Raw genomic sequence first — 25,691 nt, forward strand, 5'->3', positions numbered from 1 at the left:
TTGGGTCAATTCCTTTCACCTGCTTTTTATTAAAAAAATTTTTAATAATCTTAAAATGATGTAAATAATCCTTCAAAATCCTTTTACATATTAAGATAAGGAATAAGTATTTGTTGCAATAATTGGTGTTTAATATATCTGACATGTTTTAGCCCAAATTGTTATCAGTGATGACAAATCCTTGGTCAGGATGAAGATTCCCTAATGCACGTTTCTAAGGGAAACAAAGATCCATGGTTGATGTGGTTTCCAAAAGAGGAAATTCTCTGCGTTCGTAAATATATGTATAAGCAAGTATATGTATCATCAGAAAGGGTTAAGCAGTATGGCAGAAAATGAAAATTCTATTTGTCTGTTAATTTCAGGATCTGATGTTCCCCACTATCACCTGAGAGTCAAACAAAAACAAAAACAAAAAATACCCAGAAAACTCTTGGCAGTATTTGGACAAAATTCCTAGTAACGTATTTTTCTCACAGTGAAACATGGATCACAAATATTAACACAGTGCTTACTTTGTGTCAGGCACTCCTCTAAGGCCTTTAGGAGATTTACTCATTGAATCCTCACAACCTCCTATGTAGTATTATTACTATCTCTATTTTACACTGAAGTAAAGGGATAAAGGCACAGAATGTTTAAAGTGATTTGCCCAAAGTCAGACAGCAAGTTTCAGGGCTCAGACTGGAAACCAGAGAGCCTGACTCCAGCATCTATCCATGTGGGAAGCTCTCCACTGGGCTGCCAGTGCCCAGAGAGGAAGATGAAGTTACTCACTGGAAAGGTCCAGTCTACCAGCTTCCAGTGATTATAGTGTCTTTTTGTACTCAAATATATCTCAAAGATTCCCCCTACTCTTCATTTCCACTCTTATCACCTTGTCCAAGCTACCTTCACTGCCTGTTGTAGCCAATATACCAGTTTTCTAACTGTTCTCCTCATTTCCATTTTCGGCTTTTTCCAAAGTCTCTGAAGCCAGAGTAATATTTTTCAAAAATAAATTACATGATGCTATTCTCCTGCTAAAAAATTCTTTAACAGCTTCCCTTTGGGCTTGGAATAGAATTGAAGTTCCTTATTACAAGCCACAGGGCCCTACATGAGCAGGCCGCAGCCTACCTCCATAAATGGATGTTTCCCCATCTGCCCCTCAGGTGTAAACTAACCTCCAGCCTTCTTTGAGTTCACCGACACCCCAAGATTTTCAGCCCTCAGGGATGTGATACATGCTGCTTTCTATGCCTGAAAACCCTTGCCCTCATTCTTCACCTAACTTTTGGAAGACTTGGCCTAAATGTCATTTCCATGGAGAAGCCTTCCACAAGATCCCCCTTACTCAAAATTAGCCTTCTCAGAACATTTTTAATAGGACCCTGTTCTCTCCCTTCATGCTTTCCAATTCTATATTTACTCAGGTGTTTACTGGCTTATTGTCTGCTTTTCTCAGTAGACAGAAAGCTCCCTGAAGCAAGAAACAGGTTCCATTCACCTTGCTCCCACCTTCAGCTCCCCAGGATACAGACCAGTTCCTAATATCTAGTAGGTACTCAGTGAGTATTTGCTAAAAGAATAAATTAGCCTTCAGACCATGGTCCAAAATACAGATTACACATTATATTGGGGCCACTGAATTAAATATACTGCTAGTACTGGATGTATTTTATGATATAAAACTGTTTGTCAATAAATTTTCTTCTCCTTATTAATCAGTTTTTTAATCCTCCCAACAAAGAACAAAGCAGTCTTTCCCTTATGCTACCACTCTGCCTAGTGTATGTTTCTATTATTATATTCCAAATATTCCACTCCCTGTCCATATTATTTTCATGTCTGTGTCTTCAGGAGGATTGCATCCTTCCAGAGAGCAGGGAACACCGACTTCGAATCTCCAATGCACAGTCAAAAAATCTAATGGCTAACAGGTGCTCAATAAATGTTTGCTGTATTAATAAATACAAGCGAGTGAAATTAAGCTACCTGGATTATCAAAAATTCTCAGTTTTTTATAACAAAATATGCATACTGACTTTGATGTTTACTGTTTTAAGAAACCATTTTTCAAACTAATGCCAAATTATACAGTTTAATCCTGTCAAAATATTATTATTCCACTGTTTAATTATCAAATTTTCCTCTTTGCCTCTTGTTACCTTAATATAAATTGAAAGGAGAAGGCAATTAATATAATTCCTTCAGTAAATCCAAAGAGCAAACACTTATTCAGTAACTTATATTTTAGAATGTACAGAAGTCCAGCGATCATGTTAAATAGTGTATTGTTTACCCATGAAATCAGCTACCCTTCCACCTCAGCTACTCTGAACATGACTGAGAAGCAGGAAATAGGGACAAAACTTTCTGAATATATCACAAATTCATGTCGTTCCATGCTAACTCACTCATTCAGGCACAGCCACGCTTGCTCCACACATAATTGTAACACGATTCTAAAAACAATCGCAGGTTTCAAAACACACAAAAATATTAAGCAAACATCACTATGAGGATTAAGGAATTCTAGGAGCAGGTACAGTGGGTGACAAAAGCAAAAAATTACAGCTGTCAGGAGAGTAGGAATTTAACAGTTATCAAAAAAAAAAAAATCATAGAACTAAAAAATAAAAGCCAGTAGTAATTTGAGAGATATTTTGTTTAGGAACAAATGATTTGGTTTTGGACCAAGAGTGTTTTATAGTCTACATCATAATCTGATTATTGATTATAGTTCAACTTATGAATTTTCATAATAACTGTTTTATCAAGAAAAAATAAAATTATGTTTAGTATAGCTTAAGATAATAGGAAAATATGCAATAGATTCTGTAATTTCCTGTCAAATGACTTAAACAATCATGGCTTAAATGTTTAAAGGGCAAAACTTTAGCAATCAGGAAAACTGAAACATCCAGAATTACACAAATCCAAAGAATTCCAGATAGCTAATTTTTACTACCCTGAAATGCCATCTTAATTTTAAACACATAAACCTTACTAACCTGATACTATTCTTCAAAATTCTGAAATATATATAAAAGCATAAACACAAAAAGCTACTATACCTGTTGTGAACCACTGAAATTCGTTGAATTGGAAACTGAATTATTTGCATAAATGGTAGATGATGGTGCAAAGCTAGAACCTAGAGGTAAAGAACAAATTGCATTTTAAAAATATTTCTTGAAAAATATTAAAAATATTTCACTTTGCAGAATTCAATGAAATATATTTTAAATTTTGTTGTTGAGGCAGTGAGATTTAAAATTGAGAGATTTCTAAGGAAAATGTCCTTAGCTCTGTCTTGTGACAACAGGTAAAGTCTTTTCTTTAGAAGTCTATAGAGGTAAACAGAAGCTTGTGGGAACAGTCTTACCAAGGACTCGGCTAACCTTCAAGGGTCAGTGTCTACACGTACAGAAGTACTCAAAGAATAAGATATTATCCATACTGAGACTTCTTCCAGGAAACTACTGGAACTTTCCAGTGGTCATATCAACTGCATATACATACAAAAACTACTCAAGTTTAAACATTTGGCTGCAGCTAGCTTAGGAAATAAACACATGGAATCCATTTAGAGTTCATGCTTCCAGCTCCCCATCTTTTTGTTCCTCTATGTCCTTTCTTTAGAACAAAAAATGCTGTGAGCTAGGGCTCAGACCCAAGGGAGAACTGTTTATACTGCAATCATCTAAGGTTTGACGACCTTCTAAAATTTTACGACAAGGTCTGAAAGTTATTTAATTATTTTTTAAATTAGAGCAAAAACAAGTGAACTATCAATTTACAGATTCAAAAAAAAAATGTTCTCATGGAATGTACTTGTTAAGGAATAAAATAAAAGACTATTGATGCAGCTGATTATTTGTTTTATCAATGTGTCTTGAATAGCAATAGTATTAGGTGATCAACACAAACTGACATGGCCTGGAATATCCAATATGAAAGTATTCTGGGGAATAAATGGATATGTCTCTATGGCATTTTCCACAGTGGCTTACTGTGGTTGAGGCATGTATGCATATATGTATCTACCAACGTTATAAGGAAAAAAGAGACCAGTCATTTCAGCCAAAAAGGTCTAAGTAATTATTTCATTTTAGTCAGTCAACTAAAATGGCAATATTAGTTGGTTCGAATAATGTTAATATAGCCCCCAAACTATGACTAACCATATAGAAAAAATGACAGACAGGAAATAACCTTTTAATGTTTTTAGTATGTCACTAAAATATTTTCTGCAACTACTACACGATGTTCAAAAATAATTTTTAATTGGAGACAAAAACAAAAAGAAAAATTAAATAATGATCGTACATGGAGAAAAGTTTTTTAAGGCGGAGGTACAAATTATCTAAATATTCCTATTCAAGAAATATAGTATTAACAGGGGAGAGGTATTTTAGAAATGAACAAAAAAATCTTCAATTATTCAACAATAAATGGGACTTAGAGAAGTGCTAATTCAATTTTAAATTTAATCAAAACAGCATTACGTATGTAAGGAATCCTGACAAGAAAATACTGGGTTTTGTCATGTATCTTTGAAATCACTTAAACAGATGCCAAACATGTGACTGGCGTGGCGACTGGCTTGGTGGTTGCTTTGCTTGGACTTAGTTTCCTGCCAATTTTATGCAACTTAAACTTAAATATTTAACTTTGATATGGGTCATGTTTCTTGATGTACACTGAACTCTTTTCATCGTGTTTCTTCCTAGTTATTTGTCTTTGCTGATGATGTCGTGTGAGCAGTGGTAAGATTTAAAACTGTCCTCATGACTCTGTATTCCTAGTCTGAAGCCAAGGAGTCTCATTCACAGAATTCTTTCTCATATAACATGTTTCCTGTGTGGTACTTACCTGGCATCTGGTAAGAATAAGGTGTCTGGCCTGGCTGCGGGGTAGAAAACCCTGGGCTGTAACTGAGGCACCCACTCTGTAACGGCGACTGAGTTTGTGAGAGTCCGCCCTCTGTCTTGATGCCTGGTAACATCACGCCCAGATCTGTTTGGAAAACGCCATGTGCAACCCATTTCATTAGTAAAGTGATCTTACTTCTGAGTTGTAACATATCAATATATTAGACTATACAACTACTAGCCAGCAGGATTACATGCTTATAACCAAAGAAGAAGAGAGAAGATGTGAAATACCGTAAGTGGGCAGGCTATAGGGCTGTCCTGTCTGTGAGTACGCTGTGTAGACGGCTGGCTGCTGCATCCCCGAATACTGAGTCTGGCCTGCATAGGCAGACATTGTTTGAGCTGCTGGTGTAGAAAGAATGTGTGGATAGGGCCTAAATATCAGAAAAATAGCATTACTGTGGCAACAAAGACTGCATATTAATTCAGACAGCTTAGATTCAGTGAAACCTGATAATAGCCCGGAAGTAATCCTCTTCTTTATCCATAATATCATTTTAACAATATGGAAAAGGACAGGAGTCTGAATGTCAGGAGCCCAGGCTCTGCTACAAACCAGTCTAGTTACCTTGGACAAATAATTTAAACTCGCTAAGTCTACACCTCACCTGTGAAAAAAAAACTTTGCTTTAGATATCACACCTAAAGTCTCTTCCAGGTCTATATTGCTTACATTCGAAGTAGTATTCCAATGGATATGTAGATGAGGAAAGTGAAGCCCAGGTCAGTTAATTAGTACACTCATGAGCATATTTCCTGTTACCATGCATGACCCAATGCTATGTAATGACTACAAAGGTCATTAAAGGCCCTACCAAGAATTCTCTACAGAGAACTAGAAATCGTAAAAAATAAATAAATAAGTAAAATTTAAAAAAATAAAAAAGTGGGCAGCTTCCCGAAAAGAAATGGAATGCCATTCCCTTCATCATGCCACATCTTATGGAATGTTCCCAAAATGGATATCCAATCTCTAGCCTATACTTAAGGATAAACACTCTAGCTGCTGTGGAAAATAACTTTTAAATGTACATGATCAGGAATCCAAAATCTTGACACATCTGGCTGATGGCAACCAAATTCAGATATACACCCAATGTAGTTAAACTTGAAATTTCTACCACTGCCCTCAGAAAGTTGACCACATTAGTTATAAAAGCAATAGTGCATATTTTTCAAAAATGTTTATTAGAACTTGAAATCCAATAAAAATATTGTAATGATGGAACAAATTATGAAGTGCTGATGTTTGAATAAAATGTAATCTTTTTAGATTTTCTTTAAACTAGTCAGCATTTTTGATTTTCATTAAAAAATCTGTGTATTCCGGTTTGAGCTTGATGCTTTCCTCAAAGTATATAAATATCCAGAATTAAAGCAATTGTCTAGATATAAGTGAGGGTATTCCTAGACTTGTGAAGGGTATTTACCTAATGTCTAATCTATCCAGTGAATCTATCCAAGTATCTATCAATTCAACTGCTTATCTATAACATTTATATACATAAATATATCCTGATTTAAAGTTGTTATATTGTGTAAACATGATTAATCAAGATAATGCTGGAAAGTTATTCTAACAAATCTGAAAGACTACTGACCACTTACTTGGAAGGATACAGCTGTGGGGAATATTGATGCGCTGATCTGGGGCTATAGCCACTACTTGTTATTACTGTAAGACACAAAAACCAGTGCAAAAAAAGGTTGCTTTATAAATATATTTCACTGGAGTGTGCAAAACTTATTTCAAGAAATGACTATGTTAGAGATATGTTTCAAAAAATTCATTCATTTTCTAAACAGAAAATTCATTCATTTTCTAGACAGAAACAGATGCCTAAACATTTTCTTCTAATTAAACTGTTTCACGTATGTGCTAGGAGCATGACACGAACTTTTTTCACAACTCATTCCCCTTCATCATTCCTCCATTTTCTTAAATCCGTAGCATGCTCTTACGTATTAATATGCTATGAATAAATATCCTTGACTATAGGTAATTAAGCTTTCATGATATAAAGGTAAATTTTTTAATTTGCAGACTTTATGTTTTAAATTCCAAATATATTGCTCTTCCTGCGTATTTATTCTAATAGAAATATAATAAAAATTAAGAAAAATATGATGTTTCAACCTTCATTTTCAAGTTGTAAAATGATATCGTTTTCTCTTTCCTTTCATTTTGCCAATCCGATGAGTAGTTAAAAATGCAGGGTCCAAATAATTCTAATAATAATTGGAATGTACACAGAAAGCATGGGTGATAATGCAACATTAAAAAAAAAAAACCTAACTGCAAGAAGCAGCAGCAATCATATTTATAAATATATTTTGAACTATCAGAGATTGTACTTTTTTGAGAAGAACTTAAAGGTGAAAATCAGGTCCTATTAACATTTCAGCCAAACATGCAGTCCCAAACTGGAATGTATCCAAAAGTTTGGAAATTTCTCTTTCCTTTAACCATCTGCCTTGACTAAGACAGATGTATTGCAAATATATGGACCCTAAAGTGTTAAGGCAGTCCCCTCAGAGCCAGTCCATACTGGGCAAGCACACAGAGTGTCTTTATTAGGCCATCTGCTGTTCATTCACTTTTCAAAAAGATTAAAGTAGTATACAATGCAGTGCTGGAATTAGTTTAGTCTAATCAATCATAGTTATACTTCAAAGTACTATGTCTTTTCTAAGTTGTTCATAATAATTCTGGAGCTAAACTTTTAGAATTGTAAAAGTGACAAATAGGCTTAGGTTGCTAACTATTTTATGAAACATGATATATTTCTATATCCAAATGCTATTAAGTACCCTTGTGATCTATTGCTTCATAAACACATAGAATTTAATGTATTTAAAATGCTATTTAGACTGTAAGCTCTGAGTACGGAGAGTATATTATAGTTTTCATAGCAATAATGCAGAGAGTATATTTTCAAGAATATTATGAATCAATTTTGACAATCACTGAATATGATTAGAGGTGTTATGTTCTAAATATTTTCAGGAACCAAATTTAAGTGAATTTGCTATGCATATTTGAAAATACATGGACCACTGAGCCATTAATTTTCTACTTATTTATTAAAAACATAAAGAATGTTTAAGACTTTCAAATCAACTCAATGAGAACAGGCCTTTTCTCTCACACTATGGGCACGAAACATACACTACATAATAGCAACAGTGTACTGCACAGGAAATTCAGTCTGATTCATTGATTCGCAATAATTATACTCTATTTAGCAGAAATATACTTAAGTAAGGCTCAATTCCACATTTTTTGTTTCATTTATAAAACTTCATTGTGGTACACTCAAGACTCAGACTATACTAGTCAGTTATTCTCAAGACTGTGAAACTCAAGGCTTTTCTAAAGAAACATCAAATAATGAAAAGAAACATTCAGCTTTTATTGAATTAGCCAAAGAACAAAATTATTTCAGAAAAAAAGCCTCACATATATGAACACAAATCTGAATATATAGGATGCTTCTTCCCTCTAATGAATGAATCTAGATATCATTAGAATAATGTATCCATAACAGTATAAAGGCTCAACCTTTAAAATTTCATATTAATGTCTATATGTTCATTTTCTAGGTAGAAAACAAAACCTTTGACTCAGAAAACTATGTTTACATAAAACTTAGAAAGTTTATGCTTCTTAACGAAGCTGTATATATTTTATTCTAACTAATAAATCTGCAGATAATTGAAAACAACAACAAACTTGGATTAAAGTGAGCTGAGATTATGCTGATCAAAGTAAAGACCGTTCCTACACAGAACAGCCTAATCTTTCCAGTATGATTTCTGGAATACCATGTACAAATTTAGGAGACCTTCCTTTTATTCCCCATTGTCATTTAATTAATCAAGAGATGTATGCAAAGCACTCAACTCATTATACTCCATCATTTCTGCATACAAAAGTTAGCAAAAGTGCTTGTCTTCAAAATGTCCTGAAAATTAATTAAAACACATTTTTAATGAATATTATCAGATTCTCATATGGTGGTGTCAAGCAATTTTAAGGTTTTACCCTTATTACTGTAACACCTTAGATTAGTGACTCTCAATGGGATGAGAGGTGGGAGATGAAGTTGGGGGATGGGTGGAAATTTTGCCTGCCAGGGAACATTTAAAATGCTAGAAGACATCTTTGGTTGTCACAACTGAGGAAAACTACTGTTAACTTGGGATAGATGCCAGGGATGCTGCTAAACACCTTACAATGCAGAGGACAGCTCTCCCACAATAAAAAATTAGCCAAGTTTTTAACAGTGGTGCTGTTGAGAATCCTTGACCTAAAGCACTCTGTCTAATTGAACTTGGTCCATGGGGTTGGAAATGTTCTATATCTGAGTTGTCCAATATGGTAGCCACTAAAAAACCCCACATACAACTATTAAACACTTAAAATGTAATTAATGTGACTAGATAAAAAATTTTTGCTTTACCGAATAGTATTTAATTCAGACTTAAATAGCCACATATGACCAGTGGCTACTTTTCTGGACAGCACAGCCCTAGATAATTCTTAAAAGAAAACTGGGAAACTATTTGTAAATATAACATGAGTAAATTCCAGACAGCTTGACAGTTCACACCTGTTTCTTTTTCCATCTTTATATTTTCCAGTGGGGTATTAAAGAAAAGACTGTTGGACTGACCAGGACATTATTCTAGAATCATTTATACCAGTGACCACCTGTGAGGCCTTGACTGTATGGCCTTAACCACCTTTAACTTCTCTGTGCCTCCATATTCTTGCCTATAAAACAGATCATCGCAGGTCTCTGAAATTCCTTCTGGAGCTAACATCCCATAATTTTTTCATTCAGCTTTCATTAACTTGTAGTGTGCTATTTAAGTATGTCAGCGATCACTTAATTTCATTCCTATCCTTAAAAACTGTGTTCATACATGCATTTACTTTGCAGAAAGTTTACAACAGTTATGGTAAGTAATATAAATGCTAGAGTAAGTTGGTACCTATTTATCTGCTAAGAGGCAAGATAATTGCTAGAAAGGATGTGAATTAGGACACATGCTTCTCTATACAAAGTGTATAAATTATTATATCTTTCTGTTTGGAGTACTAATATTTATGTGAATACATGGCAGCTGCTTCCAATCAGTGTGAACCAATGAAACGGGATCATCTGTATCTATAAAAATCAAATATATGCTATAATGACATTATAGTCAAGGATTTACCTCAGCTCTCTTTACATGAGAAGCATACCCACATAAAATCCTTGTATATGAGAACATGAATAAGTATAAAATATATTAGAGTAGAATAACAGAACCAAGATTTAATTATCACAAATACTTTTCTAGGTTTAATGTTCATCTTTCTGCTATACAAATTCCTCCTCAGGTTAAAAAAAAAAGTCCTTTCACCAGATAATCAACCAAACGAAATATAGTAACGAAAAAAAATCTTTAAGTCAACTTATTGCATGTCCTTGTGCCCACCTGGGAGTTATCAGGTATTTATATTTAAAGAGGATTGATGTTTAAAGACACGCTATTGTTCTCTTTGAAGCATTTGAGCGAAAGTCATGCTCTCAGAGGCTGGGTTCTAATGCGACCAGCATGTGCTCTCCTGCAGCCCATTAACCTTTAATACCTGTCACTCAGCTGCTTACACAGGAAGGTTTTTTTTAAAAACCCAGAGAGGAAACAAGGTTATTTAGAAAGAATCAAATGGATAGTTTTACATCTCAAATGCTGGAGAGAAGGCAGTTTTTATGTCATTTAAATGGGTAAGTTGAAGGAACAAAGTTAACAATTACAACCTAATAATTAAATTAAGCACTGTATAAAATAATTATGAAAGAAGTCAGTTCTGCTTATTTCTAATAAGAAAGTCAGGGGATTGCTTTGCTGTCAACTGCAGATGCAGCAAAACTATTCTAAACATCATTTGTAAAAAAAGCATAATTTTATGACAATGAGTTTTCCAAAAAATGAATTTATTGCGGAATTTATAAAAATCCAATTCTCGCTTATTCACCAGGAGGATGAGGTGGACCCCAATGCGTACAGAACAACACACGAGCTTAAGGCTTTACCTGACCCAGTAAAAGTGTCAAGCGCTCCATCTCCAGTCGTGGTTGTGGTTTCACTGCTGTTCAAAGGCTCTGTTTTGACTGCAAGGAGAGACACTACGTAGAAGAATAAGTACATGTGAGTTTTATTTCTAACTTTATATCAAAGATGCTGACTGTACGACTAGTGGCTTTTCTAGCTACCATGGGCATGCAAGAGAAAACTTGGGAAGTCGATGAGGAAAGTTTTGTTAATTTAGCTTCTAAATGGACATGCATTTATAGAGGATTTAATCTAAAAATCTTCTGCCTAAACTGGCTCTCTCGAATCTGGCTTTTAAAGGCAGTCATCCTTACACAGTGAAACAGCAGTACGTGTATTTGCATTTTTAAATCACCTAAGCACACTCTGGTATTATAGTCAAAAGGCAGAAGAAAGGAATCGTCAGTCAGTCTTTAGCACATTTAATCCAAATCGTAACAAAGAGATTTACTGCTTATATTTTATTCTTCCCAAGATGACATTAAAAAAAAAGATTGCTTAAGAATACAATGAGGCATATGCAAATACAGAAACCAGGGGTGTATTCATATGGTGGGTGAAAAATGAAGCACTCAGTAAATTTCTGCTCTACAAAAGCCAAAAGAGCCATAAGGTGTTGGGCTTTTTATTCTAATGGTATAACAATTTTTAATACATTATAGACATAAGCATAGAATAAGAGATGGTTTCTACAGCAGTAATTGTATCTTTTGAAAACTCTTTCATATATTATTTCTCCTTTGAGGTGGTATATTTTGGCAGAATCCTCACTTGGCAATGATGTAGCCACTGAGGTATACATCGCTGTCATTATTAGATGCAACGAGTTTGGCAGGGGCAGTGAAAAAGCCTCTACCCATTTTGTCACACCATATTTTCCCTTTGTGGGCAAAGCTCCATGTATCACAGCAGCAAGGGAATAAACTAAATTATTTTCTGCTTAACACCTCTTATGTTTCCTGGTCATAAATGGAATGACACAGTTCAAAACTTCAGAAGCAAGCAGAAAACTATAAAGAAGAAAGCTGAAGACTAGCCAACCACGGACAAATATGGCCAAAAGAATAGTGGGCTCAGAGCGTACCCACCAAGCAAGCAAGTCAGCGACGTTACTCTGTTAGAAAAGCAATTAATGATGGAGAAACATGCAGTAATGATTATGTTCCCTTTCCACATGAAGAGAATTGGCTGGACCCTCCCTCAGTGAGCTCTGGGGTTAATTTAGCATCCGGGATTTAACTATGTCATGAAGATTTGCTGGAAGATTCAGAGTCGAACTGTAAAGGTTGGAAAGAATCCAAACTCTAAACCACACTGCCTCACAGGCAGCACTAACTAACCAAGAATTCCTTTCATCTGTATAGTGATGATCCAGAGTAGGGTTTAGAAAGGTGTAAAAGCTGCTCTCTATGATGCAATGTCCCCATCTGACTTCTGACATATGACAAAAAGGAACCATCCAAAGCATCCAGCAAAACTAAGATAAGAGACAGTTTGTCAGAACTTCCAAATTCTAATCATGGCTAAATTCCTTTAAACATGTCTAAATCTATAACAATATTTGTAAAATAGATGTATTAATACTAACGGTTATATATATTTCACTTGTGAAATGGGGAGAGGGGAAGCAGAATGTCTAAAAAACTAACCAAGCTAGACATGAGGTTTAGTTTTGTTTCTTTGGATTCCAACTTTGAGATTTGATTTCAAAAACTTAGTATTGGTGTTGATTATAATCTCCTCAATTTGAAAGTTTCAGGTGGTCAAAAGGAGAAGGAAGAAAAGCCAGAGAGAGAGTTTGTGGTTGCATTCATTATCCTGGAATCATCTCTCATTAAAATTTTAAAGGTCTGCTTTTAGTCAAAGACAAAGGAGGCTCATTTAGCTGAGAAAAGGCATCACTAGAAAGTATATAAAGAGAAGCATACACATCAAGATGTGTTCAGTGGACTAAAACACATGGATTTAAAAGTAATAGTTAAATGGATGCTAACATTTGGGGGAAAACATTACACATTAATCCAAATTTATTTTTCATATGTGGGTAAGAGTTGAATAATAAGGAAAAGGGGGAAAATTAATCATAATGCTACAGAAAATAATTTATGTTCACAGGAGGGCAGCATCAGCAAACATCTCGAGTAAGATGCAAAGTTATTTTGATTTGATTTTTATAGAGAAAGAGAGTAATATTAAGTAATAATAATTTTTTTTCAGGAACAGAAAACTTAGAGAAGTGAAATGGGCATTCTTTATATGATTAGCTGATTTATTAAAAAGATGTTAAAATACAAAGAATTGTCTTAATATTTAGAAAACAGGTAATGACTATAAAGTAAACATTATGATTATTATAAAGTTTGAAAAATGGAAGTCATTTTCACTACAGGTCTGAATATATTTGAAATGTTTTCCATTTTCTTTTGTCTTGCTTTTGTTTCCACACATTTAATATGTGCAAGACACTATTGGAAAGATGTTCATCAATGAAACAAATCTAGTTTTATGCGTCTATTTTCTAAAACTTATAAAAATACTCATTCCAAAAGTTTGAGTGTATATTCACTGTCATGTTCAAATGTATTTTTTTTTTTTTTACTGTATTCTATTTTTCTTAAGTTAACACAGAAGTTAAACAGGGCTTTTAATTTATTTTAAGGACTGTGTCCAATATCATTACAGTTCATGCTATCAAATGGAAAGAATAACATTCTATAGAAGAAAAGCATCATCTTTATGAACAAAACTCAAACTTACAAAATAAACATTTTGATTTCAAAAGCGGCAATCATTTTTTAATTCTTAGGTTAGAGAGTTTTGTGGTTTTATTCTTCTACGTGCTCAAAATACGTGATTCAAGGTTCATTTCCCAAAAGGTGGTATGGAAAATCTACATACATATAGCACTTTGTACAGAACCATTACTTCGAGAAATAATTATATTGTCAGGCCCCCTCCACGCTAGTTATCCACTTGCAACTTAGATGTTTTTCATAAAGCCAAATAGTAAAAAAAAGTCAAAGTCATTTTATTATATTGATATGATTGGGTTTTATTTTAAACCTTCAAAAATAATTGATCTCTGTGGACTAAATCAAGATTGTATGAGATTATTGTCAGCTATGGCTACTAAATCACTGATTTTCTCTCTTTACATCCCAACCTTCTTCCATACCCTCATACAAGTATTTTCAAAGCAAATTTAATCTTGTCCCCTCAGATTATCTTTAGAACTCAAGTACAACATTAATATATATTAATTATTTTTAGAGGAAGTCTGTGTTATTATCATAACTTAATGCTAATGTTCATTTTTTGCAATATTAGGCTTAATTAACCCTTGAAAGAGAGGTAACCCAAGTACTTTACATTTTACATTTCATCTTCAGAGATCTGTGTTTAAACTGGTGTCCACTTAAAAGACTATATATGTAATTCCAAATATACTCCTTCCTGAACCACAAAATCTCACATAGCCACCTCTGACAACTTAGGTTCTACAAAGAATTTCAGGAGGAGTTAGATCAGGAAGGATACAATTTACAACACTGCAGGGGAGGAAAGAAGTATTGCCTACTAGTTTTATGATTTATGTTTTTCTAAATCAATTTTTTCACTCAAAAACCTATGAGCACCACGTGTCTTTCATTTCTAAATATCCATGAAGTATTTAGTTTTGTAAAATAATTTGATGATGCTTCCAATTTATGGCTTTCATTCCCAAAAGAAAATCTAAAAAGAGTAGAGCCACAATAGTAGCTGGTTCTACTGCACAGACACATAATACTCAGAAACAAATTCATCCCATGTGAATCAATCATCTATATATTAAAAACTCTGGGAGATTCTTTTCTATGCTCTACAGATTTCAAATATAGAAAACACCATAAACCCAATCAGAATGTCTGATCTAGGTTCCCCCAAATCAGAATGTCTGATCTTGGTTCCCCCAAATCTCCTCTTTGAAGTATTTTCTTAATCTCCATGTAGAATCAAATATTCCCTCCCTCTGCTGTGCACCCACCTTGAACACATTATGCACTCATTATTTTCTTTTCTGTTTCCCTCTGCTAGACTTTTGGTCCCTTGATGGCTAGTATCATGTTCTATAGGTCATTGGGTTCCCATTTCCTAGCACAGAACCTGGCATATAATAGGAACCTGATACATTTTAAGTTAGAAGGTGAAAATTCACATTTAGACCCTATCCTAAGCACTTCCAATAAATCTAAGTATTTTGTATATAAAGTATAGCTAATCATGTATCTTGACACCATTAGGGAAATTAGAATCTTACTTATATATGGAAGTAACTTTTCACATGACAGGCATGCATTTACATGCATGTATATACATATACATGAAGTAGCATACATGAATCTATATCTGGCTTGGCAAACTACATCTCAAGTGCCAAGTCTACCCCACGGCCTGTTTTTGTATAGCCCGTGAGCTAAGAATTACTCTTGCATTTTTAAAAAGTTGAAAAATATCAAAGAAGAATAATATTTTGTGACATAAAAATTGTACGAAATTCGAATTTCAGTGTTCATAGATCAAGTTTTATTTGAATATGATCAAGCTCATTTGTTTAAATATTGTCTATGGCTCCATTTGTGCAATGAAAGCACAGTTGAATAGTTACAACAGAGACCATATGGCCTGCAAAGCTGAAAATATTTACTATCTGACCTTTTACAAAAAAAGTTTGTTGACCACTGATCTGTATGCTAAGATATGATTGTATTTATTATATTTTTATTGACAGTTCTTCATTTTAACAATTTCACAAGTGACAAAAATTTGAAAGGAAAATCTAGGTTCTAATATAAACCTGCAGATGTAATTACAGAATTAGGATTAAGGTGATGAACCCCTTTAAAAATTACTTTAAGGAGTAATGTAATATATTTAAACAGCACCAAGGTAGTAGGGTAGGATATTAAGGTGATACTATTAACTCATTCATATCAGTAAAAACTATCAAAATTATCTTTTTGAAAATCTAAAGTTAATGGAAAGATCTTGAAAAGCCACTAAATTAGCTTTTGCTTTTGTCTTTTGTTTTATTATAATAATTTTATAAAGTGATCAAATTCGTTCAATAAAACCCAGAATTATAAATAAAATAGTTTACTCTCAATGGGAAACATTGTGCATCAAATGCTTAGCTTATGTTATAAACACATGGCATACAGAGTCATTAAAATTCATTAAATATTTCATATCATTATGCCACCGAGACTATATCCTTAATAATCAAAGTACACTTAACATTTTATTACTAAAAGTTTGCCTCTGTAGCCAGTTTACATGTTCTAAATGCAGAAAAATGTATTATCTGACCAAACATTGGAGAGTCTTTTAACACCCTGCACGTTTCCATTTTCCTTAAAAAACTGTTGCCTAATTATTATTGAATTATTAATTAAGGAAAAGGAATTACATTGGTTTATACTGTCCCAAATTTACATACATTATATGATTTAAAACAAAAGCTTTGCCAGTAAAGTATTATTATCCTTCTTTTGTAGAAAAGAATTAAAGCTCAGAGAGGTTAAGTAACTTGTCCAAGACGACACAGCTAGCAAATGTAGTGCCAGGTTTCAGATCCATGGTCTTCCTGACACAGAAGTCCTTTTTTTTCCCACATGGTCACACAACTCTTAAGCATTAATACTAAGAACTAGGAAAGCTTGATGTTTTACACTTAAAAAAATTTTTCTGTTGGATATTAGATGTAAATTACTAAATATTGATTGTATATATTCACTATTATAAAGTTGCCTATGTTACATTAATATGTCAGAATAGAACAACAGCCAGTGAGCTAAGAATGCTTTTTACATCTTAAATGTTTTTTAAAAAAATCAAAATTAGAATATTTTGTGACATGTGATAATTATATGAAATTTAAATTTCAGGGTCCATAAATCAAGTTTTATTGGAACCTGACCACTCTCATTCATTTATGTATTGCCTATGGCTGCATCTGAGCTACAGTGACAGAGCTGCATAGATGAGACAGAGAGAGACAGCATAGCCTACAAAGCCTAAAACATTTCCTGTCTGGTTCTTTGCAAAAAAAAGACCCTTGAGTTAGAATTAAGAGGAACTAAATTCTGGCAACATATTTTTTAAGTATGAAAAGTATATTTTAAGTGTGGAATTAAAAAAAAAGAAACTAAAATGATAAAAATTTAAATAACGGGCATAATGGAGTACTTCTCATCCACTGGTCATATATTCTAATTTAATCTACATACAGCAAGGTCCAGGCAAACTGTGCCTATTCTAACTGCTTGCTTGTAATGCACATTTCTAACAGGTTGTGAGCTCTTCTTTTTAATCCTAGAATTGGGTGGTTCTACAGAAGTTTTATGTGGTTTTGTTTTAATTTTTAAATTTTGAGAGCATATTAACTTTTGGTTTGGGAGAAAGTTTATTTATATTATATATATATAAATATAGGAATGTAGTTAATATCTATAGTTCAAGACATTTTAAGAGATTTAATATTAATTTATAATTTTAAATGTATAGCTTTCATCACTGGTAATTTTTTAAATGATGGGTTTTTAAATGTTAATATTACTTTAGGTATTTTAATTGGAATATTTATTAAAGTCTATAAAATAGGAAATATCGTTTTGCCATGCTCTGAATTTAATTTAATTTATGAAAGTCTATAGACTATGGAGATTGAGTTTGTACGTAGGTGCAATCTGCTTCAACTGTTCATTGACGTGACAGTTGTGTTGAATTATCACTTAATAAACTGATAGTTAGAAAAATAATAGATGCACCCGTTTGTGCAAAATTATGAAAAAACTAAGAAAAGAATACTACTGACCTAAGATTAGAATACTAGTTGATAAGAAAAACATAGCCAACTGTTATCAATAAACAACTAAAAGGTGTGTTCATGTCTCCTTTTTTTTTTTTTTTATAACAAGTACTGAACACATAAAGGGAGTGTAAACAGAAATAGCAACAGAAAGCAAACCAGAAGGGCAAATCCACACACCCAAACACATGCAGTGTACCATCATCTCTCATACTTGTTGCGGAGGAGGGGGTGTTGCAACTCAGCAACCAGTCTGCAGTGTTTAAAACAGTCATGTTGTCCCCTGAGAACAGGAACAGCATAAGCGTTCATTGTCTGAATGCCTGCTCAGTGTACGAGAATAGTCTTCAGTGCTTGTACTGGTTTCTGACACTTTTGCCAAAATTATAACTGCATGGTATGACTTTTACATTTTAGTTTATCAGGTATGTTTTAGTTCAGTTAAATATACATACATGGTGATTAGTGACCTTCAAAGTCTGATCTCAGAGTGCATGTTTTTGTTCTTTTTTTAAATCTTATTATTTGCACCCAAGTTAAGGTTTAAATATAAATGTTCTTACTCCACAAGTTATCACTAAACAATCTTATAAATTTGCAATCCTATAATTAATTAGCCAAAATTATAGATGCATGTTTAGAGACAAACACTATAAACAAGGAAAATGTTAATTTACAAAGGGTTTTATGTAAAACATTATTAAATACAGGCAAGTTGCAATCCACACAACTTTACAAAGAAAATTTTAGATTTCACAGTTACTCTAAAATAAGTGGAAAGAGGTGTATCAATTTCATAAATATTTACTGAAAATTTAAAAGAAAATATGATGTGGCAAATGCTGATATCTAATAATATGAATAGCTTACAAACTAAAGCAATTTTCAAGTAATTTTTCACTCGACGAAAACAGCTAAATCTACAAAACTTCAAAATAATTGTGAGTAATTTAAAATGCAGCTTATATATGTGTATATATGTACATATATATGTATAGGCTTTCTACATATACATATTCTGATGCAAAAATCAGATTGTATTTTCTGACAGGTTGAATGCATTTTGTAAAAACAATAGGATGAAATATTTGAAATAGTTATTATTGTTGCCATATGTTGTGGCATAATTATGAGCTAATCATATGAAAAGGTATCTAGAAAAAAATTCAATTCCTATTTTAAATACATGTTAGGTATTTCTCTCTTTGAAAAGAAAATGCAGCAGATATGGACATTTTTCTATTCCCAAAACCATTTTGAAGAAAAACCATTTTTAAGAAAAATTTTGGAGTAGGCTTTCTCTTAAAATTCAAAATAAAGCCAAAAACTAGTAGAATTTCTTTTCCGTTTTCTATTTTTGTTGTTGTTGAGTAAGATCAGAGAGTAAATCCTTTTGCCACATTTTTTACATTTTGAAAAATATGTACAAGGGCAAATACAAAAAGAAAGCCTTGCTAAAGGTCTTCAAAATGTTGCTCGGGGCTATCTATTCTTTCTGAATGTTTCCAGCTATAGAGGAGGAGCAAAAATTTCAAGAAAATCAACAGAACAATAAATAATCCATTAACTACATATTACTTGAGTATAATGCTGTGATGTTATTGCTTATGAGATATAATATTTATTTACTAGCAGATCCCTAACATGTAAAGCCACAACAAAGTTTGAAATGTGATTCTGGGTGTCTTCAGGGCTGTACACTTACCTCCTGTCCCATTTGTGGTGACCGATGTGCTGCTGAGATTAGCTTTCTCCAGTTTGGAGCTACCAGGAGTATCGCCACCTCCAACAAGAGGATGAGGACTTGCTAGGTCCTGCATTTCCATAGACCTGTTGGAGCAGGAAGCAACAGAGAAAAAGTTGAAATTTCAGCAATGTTTTCTTAATAAACTATGTATATCACTCTACTGAGCATGCAGGTGATCTCACAATAATAGGAATTGAAACCCACAGCTAAGACTTTTTGGCTAATCAGGTGAACATGACGGTCCATTAAAAATTAATAAATAAGTAAAGCTTCCATGATAGTTAAGTTTCCTCATTTGTTTGTTATTTGTAATAACCATACAAAAACTCAGATCTACAGGAAGGAATGAAGAGTGACAGAAAGGTAAATTTGTAGGTAAATACAAAAGATTATCTTATTTTTCTCTTAATTCATGAAAGACAGTGAACTGTGTAATTTATGATATAGGATAAAAGTAAAATATGTGACAACAACAGCACAAAGAATAGTTGCCAGGGGTGGGATTGGGGTGGAGATGAATAGGCAGAGCACAGAGAATTTTTAGGACAGTGAAAATACTCTGTATGATATTGTAATGAAAGATGTATGTCATTATACATTATGCAAACTCACAGAATGTACAGCACCAAGAGTTAACACTAAGGTAAACTATGTACTTTCAATGTAGGTTCATCCTTGGTAACAAATGCAGCATTCCGGTGAGTGATGCTGATAATAGGGGAGGTTATGCATGTGCAGGGCAGGGGGTAGATGGAAAATCTCTGTACCTACTGTTCAACTTTGCTGTAAGTGTTAAACTACCCTAAAAAATAAAATCTTAGGAAAAATCAAATCAAAATTGGTCGTATGCAAATAAAGCAGTGGTTAGTGAGAAATTTATACCTTTAAAGGTTACATAAGAAAAGAAGGGTTTAGAATCTGTGACCTAAGTTTCTACCTTAAGAAACCTGTGAAAGAAAGGCAACTGAACCCAAAGTAAGTAGAAGACAGGAAACAATAAAAAGCAGAAATCACTGAAATAGAAAATCTATGAACAACAGAGACAATTTACAAATCCAGAAGATGATCATTAGAGATACTGAAGATATTAAAAAGGATAATAAGAGAATATTATGAACAATATTATGCCAAATAATTCAATAATTTAGATAAAATCAGACTTTCTTGAAAGACACAAACTATAAAAACTTATAACAACTTTTAAAAACTGTCCTATACCAATTAAAGAAATTGAGTTCATAATTAAACATTTAAAAAAAACTCCAGGGCCATATGGTCACATTAGTCAATGCTAGCAAACATTTAAGGAAAAATAAAAGCCACCTTTTATAAATTCTTTTAGAAAAAAATAGGAGGTAACACTTTTCACTCCACTGTAAGAGACCAGAATTATCCTGATCCAAAGTCTGCCAAAGGCAATTCCAAGAAAAAAAAATTATGGATTTATATTTCTCATGAACATAGATGAAACAATATTTCAAAAACTATTATCAAATAAAATCCAGCAATGAAAAGGGTAATATATGATGACCAGGTGTGTTTTATTCCAAGAATTCAAGTTAACACTTAAAAATCAATAAATGTAATTCAATATATTAACAGAATATAATTTCAATGGGTGTAAAAAGCATTTGACAATATTCATTATCCATTCATGATACAACTCTCAGAAAACTAGGAAAAGAAGCATTTGCCTCCCATATGATAAAGGCCATTCTTGAAAAATCTACATCTTACATCTTATTTCATGATGAAATATCGAATGATTTCTCACTAAAGAAAGATCAGAACTAAGGCAAGAGTATCTCTTTTTCCCACTTCAACACAACATTTTATTGGCACTCAGTCAGTGGGAGAAAACAAAAATGAATAAGTAAAAAGGGGAAAGCTTAGAAAGAAAAATTGTTAATTCAATCAAATAGGTAACTGATAAGGACCTGCTGTATAAAAAAAAATGTTAATTCACAGGTAACATAATTGTTTATGCAAAATATTCTGAGAAATCCATTAAGAAAAACCCTACAAGAACTAATGGGTGAATTTACCAAAGTTACAGGTACAAGGGCCTTGCCAATAATAAATAAAAACATGAACCAAAAATATCTGAAACATCAGTCAATGCCTTTCTAGTTCAAACACTGAACTACCAAAACAGCAGCTGTTCAGGAGGTTGGAAGCTGGGTTATTCACAGTCTGCTCCAGCTCAACTCAACTCCAAAAGGAATCTGAATGCTCAGACCCTTGCTTTCACAGCCAGCCAGAACAAACAACTTAGACATTTTGGGAAATAAAACAAAATAAATACCATGCTTCAGTCTCTACTGAGTTTCTGTACATAATCTTCAGAAAAGTACAAATACATGATGTTCAGAATACTATAAATTATTTTGTACATAATGTTCAGAATGACATCTTGAGTCATAACAAGAAGCAGGAATATATGACCCATAGTAGAGAGAAAACACAGTAAATAGAAGCAGACCTGTAGATGACTCAGGATTTGGAATTAGCAGACAAGGATTTAAAAAACTATTGTGTATATGTGAAATAATTTATAGGAAAAGATATGTACACAAGGTATAAACATATAAATATGCCACGTATATAGATATATACATATATGGCATATATACATATGTGCCATATATATTTTATATGTATGTATAATTATGGATATAACGTGTATGTATTACATCTAAATATTGCATGTAGAAAAAAATGAAAACTGCAAAAAAGAGCCAAATGAAAGTTCTAGAATGAATATTATAATATATTAAATAAAAAAATAGTCTTTGGATGGACTTTAAGGCACTGCAAAAAAAAAAAAAAAAAAAAATCAGTAAATCTGAAACTGGGCCAGTAGAAGTTATCCAAACTGAAGCAGACAGACAAAACGTTGGGGGAAAATATTGAATAAAGTAAAAGTAACCTGTGGAATATTATTAGAAAGCAAGAAAGGGAAAGAGAATAATTTCAGAATAAATAATGGCCAAATTTGATAATAAACAGCAACCCGTAAAGCCCTGAAACACAATAAATGAGAAAAAGAAAAAGAAAACCAAACCTTCAGCACATTACAGTCAAATTCTTAAAATAAGATAAAGAGAAATCTTTATAGCAATCGGATAAAAAAGACACGGAGGAGAGGAGAATAGTAGGAACCCCCAAAAGTATTACCGGTAGCACACTCCTGATAACAGGCTTAATTATGGTAAACAACGAATGCTCATGATTTTATCTTCACCTACCGAACCCACCCGACATAAATATTTTTAGTTTAATTGAACTAATAAATGAATAATTGCTTATTACATGCAAAGTACTGTCACAGGTGTTAGGCTTGCTAAATGGAGAAACCATGGTCCTACCCTCAAAGAAATTTATGATCTAAATGAGAAAGCAGATCCTGTGCATAGAAAACTACAGTACATTAAGTATCCAGACAGAGCCTGGGGGCACATCCTGGAGAAGGACATTGAGAGCTGCGTTCCCTCCCTCTGACCAGAGGCGTGTGGGGCTTGGGAGACATATGAATAGGTTTTTCCAGCTTTACCACGTGTTCACTACTAGGTTATGCCTGAAGGGGTTGTATAGAAATTTGATAAGTGGTTGGGATAAATGCTGCGTAGAAGGTAAGAGGCTCCATAAGACTTAGGAGGTGGATGGGGCCCTCAGAGGGGAGCATTCAGGAGCAGAGGCCAAAGCAAGACAAAAACCTTTGGCCAGAGAGGTTTCATCACACTAAGTTCATTTTAGGGTGCCAGGGGAACGTGCTGTCAAACTTGAGGAGTTTATTCCTCTTTTTTTGTTTTTTTGTTTTTTTTTGACTGTGCCATGCGGCATGTGGGATCTTAGTTCCCCGACCAGGGATCGAACCGGCGACCCCTGCAGTGAAAGCACAGAGTCTTAACCACTGGACCTCCAGGGAGTTTATTCTTGACCTATAGGCAATGAGGAGGCATCGAGGGTTGTTGATCTGGGGAGTCATGAAAAAAATCAGTTGGAGGATTGATGTTAGCAGTGGTTGTTGGCGCGCAGGGTGCCTGCGCCACAGGATTACTAAAACCAAGATGGGTCGATGGGAGATTATAGAGGCGAGTTTTCCAAGGAGTGGGGCAGGGAGCATTGTTACTATCAATAGTGTGAACTTACTTAAAGAGTCTAGAAAATTTTCTCAGAAATTGTTAGCTGGGTTTTGATGAATTCAAAGAAGGGGTTCTAGGGGAAGCATCTGGTTGGTAGTATTACTGAAACTGCAAGGTAGTGTAGGGGCTCACAGCCAATCTGAACCACATGCAACATGAGGAAGCAAGGAAAATCAGTCAGGAATGAAAGGATGGAGCCCACACTACAGAGAGGAGCAGGAATATGTCACTCCTGCAAAACAAAACAAAAATAGCCTTTGTATCTTACATTCCAGTTTCCAGGAAACCAAAATGCAACTATCTGGCTCTTTACAGTAAGTCCCCTTTGCTTGAATTTATTTTAATGGGTTGCTATTTCTTACAATTAATAGAGCCTTTAGAGAATAGGCATGCATTATTGCTATAAACTATACATTATTGCTATAAACTATAAACTATACAGTAAGAATATCTCTGTACTTTCTTTTGTATGTTAAACTTCAGATTCTTTTTAAGTCTAGTTCATACAAAATGTAATATATAAAATAGAAAGTTTACCTTAGAGTTCAACAGCAGAAAATGTTTAACAGCTACCAGTTTTTACTGAGTACATATTGTAAGACACAGCCTACGCTTGGTACTTCAAATATATCCTCTCTGTTAATCTTTACATTAACACACTGATGTGCATATTATTTTCCATATTTTATAGATAAAGAAATTGAGACTCAGAGAGGATATACAGCATGCCCAAGACCTCATAGGTTGAAAGTAGTAGCACCAAGACTTGAACTCAAGTCTATTTGATGCTGGAGCCCAGGTTCTTTCTGTCACATTATATGTTTCCCTTTTTTAAAAGTGACTTTAATTTTTTCACACTGTGAAACCACAATTAGGAATGCATATTCTTGCAATAAAACATTTTGAATGGTTTTCAAAAAATACTCCACTCAATATAAGCATCTACTCTGACAAATCTACATTACCATATTTAAAGGAGACCCGTTTCTAAATAGCACAGACAACTATATTCAATATCCTGTGATAACCCACATTGGAAAAGAATTTTCAAAAGAATGTATATATAGGCATAAAGGTGCCCCTTTTTTTCTTCCGAGATGTCACTTTCAACCCATGTCATAAGGCCATGTGCATACTAGCATCTTTCTGGACAATATAAAAAACAAACTGATCCATAAACACAAAAACTCTTTAAAAAAAAAAAGAAAAGAAAGAAGACTTGCAGGTCACGTGCAGCTGTTTTCTTGGTTCTTGTCTGCATTCTTCTGTAGCATAGGTGGAATTTATTTCTAGCAGACTTAAATATCCTCTTCAAACCCAAGGAAGAGCATGCTTTATATTTGTGCATTTAGAGTCTCCTGTAACTCAGAAACCATGATTCCTTCTGCACAGAGCCTGGTAATGAATCATAGCCTGTTTATTTACAGGCTGAGATTCCATCAATTCTTCATGACCCAAGAAATGTTAAAACATCCTAGACTTTCAAAGGCATTCACTCTCATGCCAGCTTTTCTCTTTGCATAAAGTGGACAGTATGTATGCAGGGCTCTGTGTCCCAAGCTCTCAGAGTCTACCTAACTAGCCAATTTTCATTTTGACCGTCAGAATGCATTTAAGGGCAAAAGTTCAGGTATTTGCTTTACTCATAACTTCCTTTTTTATGTAATATAAGCCTTTTCATCCTCCTTAGCTGAAAAATTGGAATAACAAAATCAGCTTTTACTTAAATAATGAGAGTGTAGGTTGCATTAGGGTAGGGATTATTTTCTATTCATTGCTTTTTTCCTCTACACTTAGAATTGTGTGGGGTACTTAGTGAGTGCTAAGGATAAATAATAAAATAGGAATAGGAAAAATGCTGATGAAGTGATTTGAATTACTTGGAGTCAAGAGTACTCTGGTTCAACAAACACTGCTTGAGCATC

General features: G+C 33.7%; 1 protein-coding gene across 6 annotated transcripts in view; it reads right to left on the reverse strand.

Annotated features, from left to right (window-relative positions):
• Positions 1-25,691, reverse strand: part of EYA4 (EYA transcriptional coactivator and phosphatase 4) — a 254,866-nt gene that overhangs the window by 48,399 nt on the left and 180,776 nt on the right. For 3 of the 6 annotated variants that reach the window (XM_061207620.1, XM_061207622.1, XM_061207625.1), the window contains 6 exons: positions 19,580-19,704; positions 11,009-11,101; positions 6,531-6,597; positions 5,154-5,296; positions 4,861-5,004; positions 3,060-3,139 (listed from right to left, as the gene is read on the reverse strand). In XM_061207620.1, the coding sequence (XP_061063603.1) occupies positions 3,060-3,139; positions 4,861-5,004; positions 5,154-5,296; positions 6,531-6,597; positions 11,009-11,101; positions 19,580-19,704 (652 nt within the window). The remainder of the gene's footprint in view (positions 1-3,059; positions 3,140-4,860; positions 5,005-5,153; positions 5,297-6,530; positions 6,598-11,008; positions 11,102-19,579; positions 19,705-25,691) is intronic. The other 3 variants (XM_061207624.1, XM_061207623.1, XM_061207621.1) reach the window with 2 other exon arrangements.

Source organism: Eubalaena glacialis, chromosome 12, assembly GCF_028564815.1.
Source record: "Eubalaena glacialis isolate mEubGla1 chromosome 12, mEubGla1.1.hap2.+ XY, whole genome shotgun sequence".
NCBI lineage: Eukaryota > Metazoa > Chordata > Mammalia > Artiodactyla > Balaenidae > Eubalaena > Eubalaena glacialis.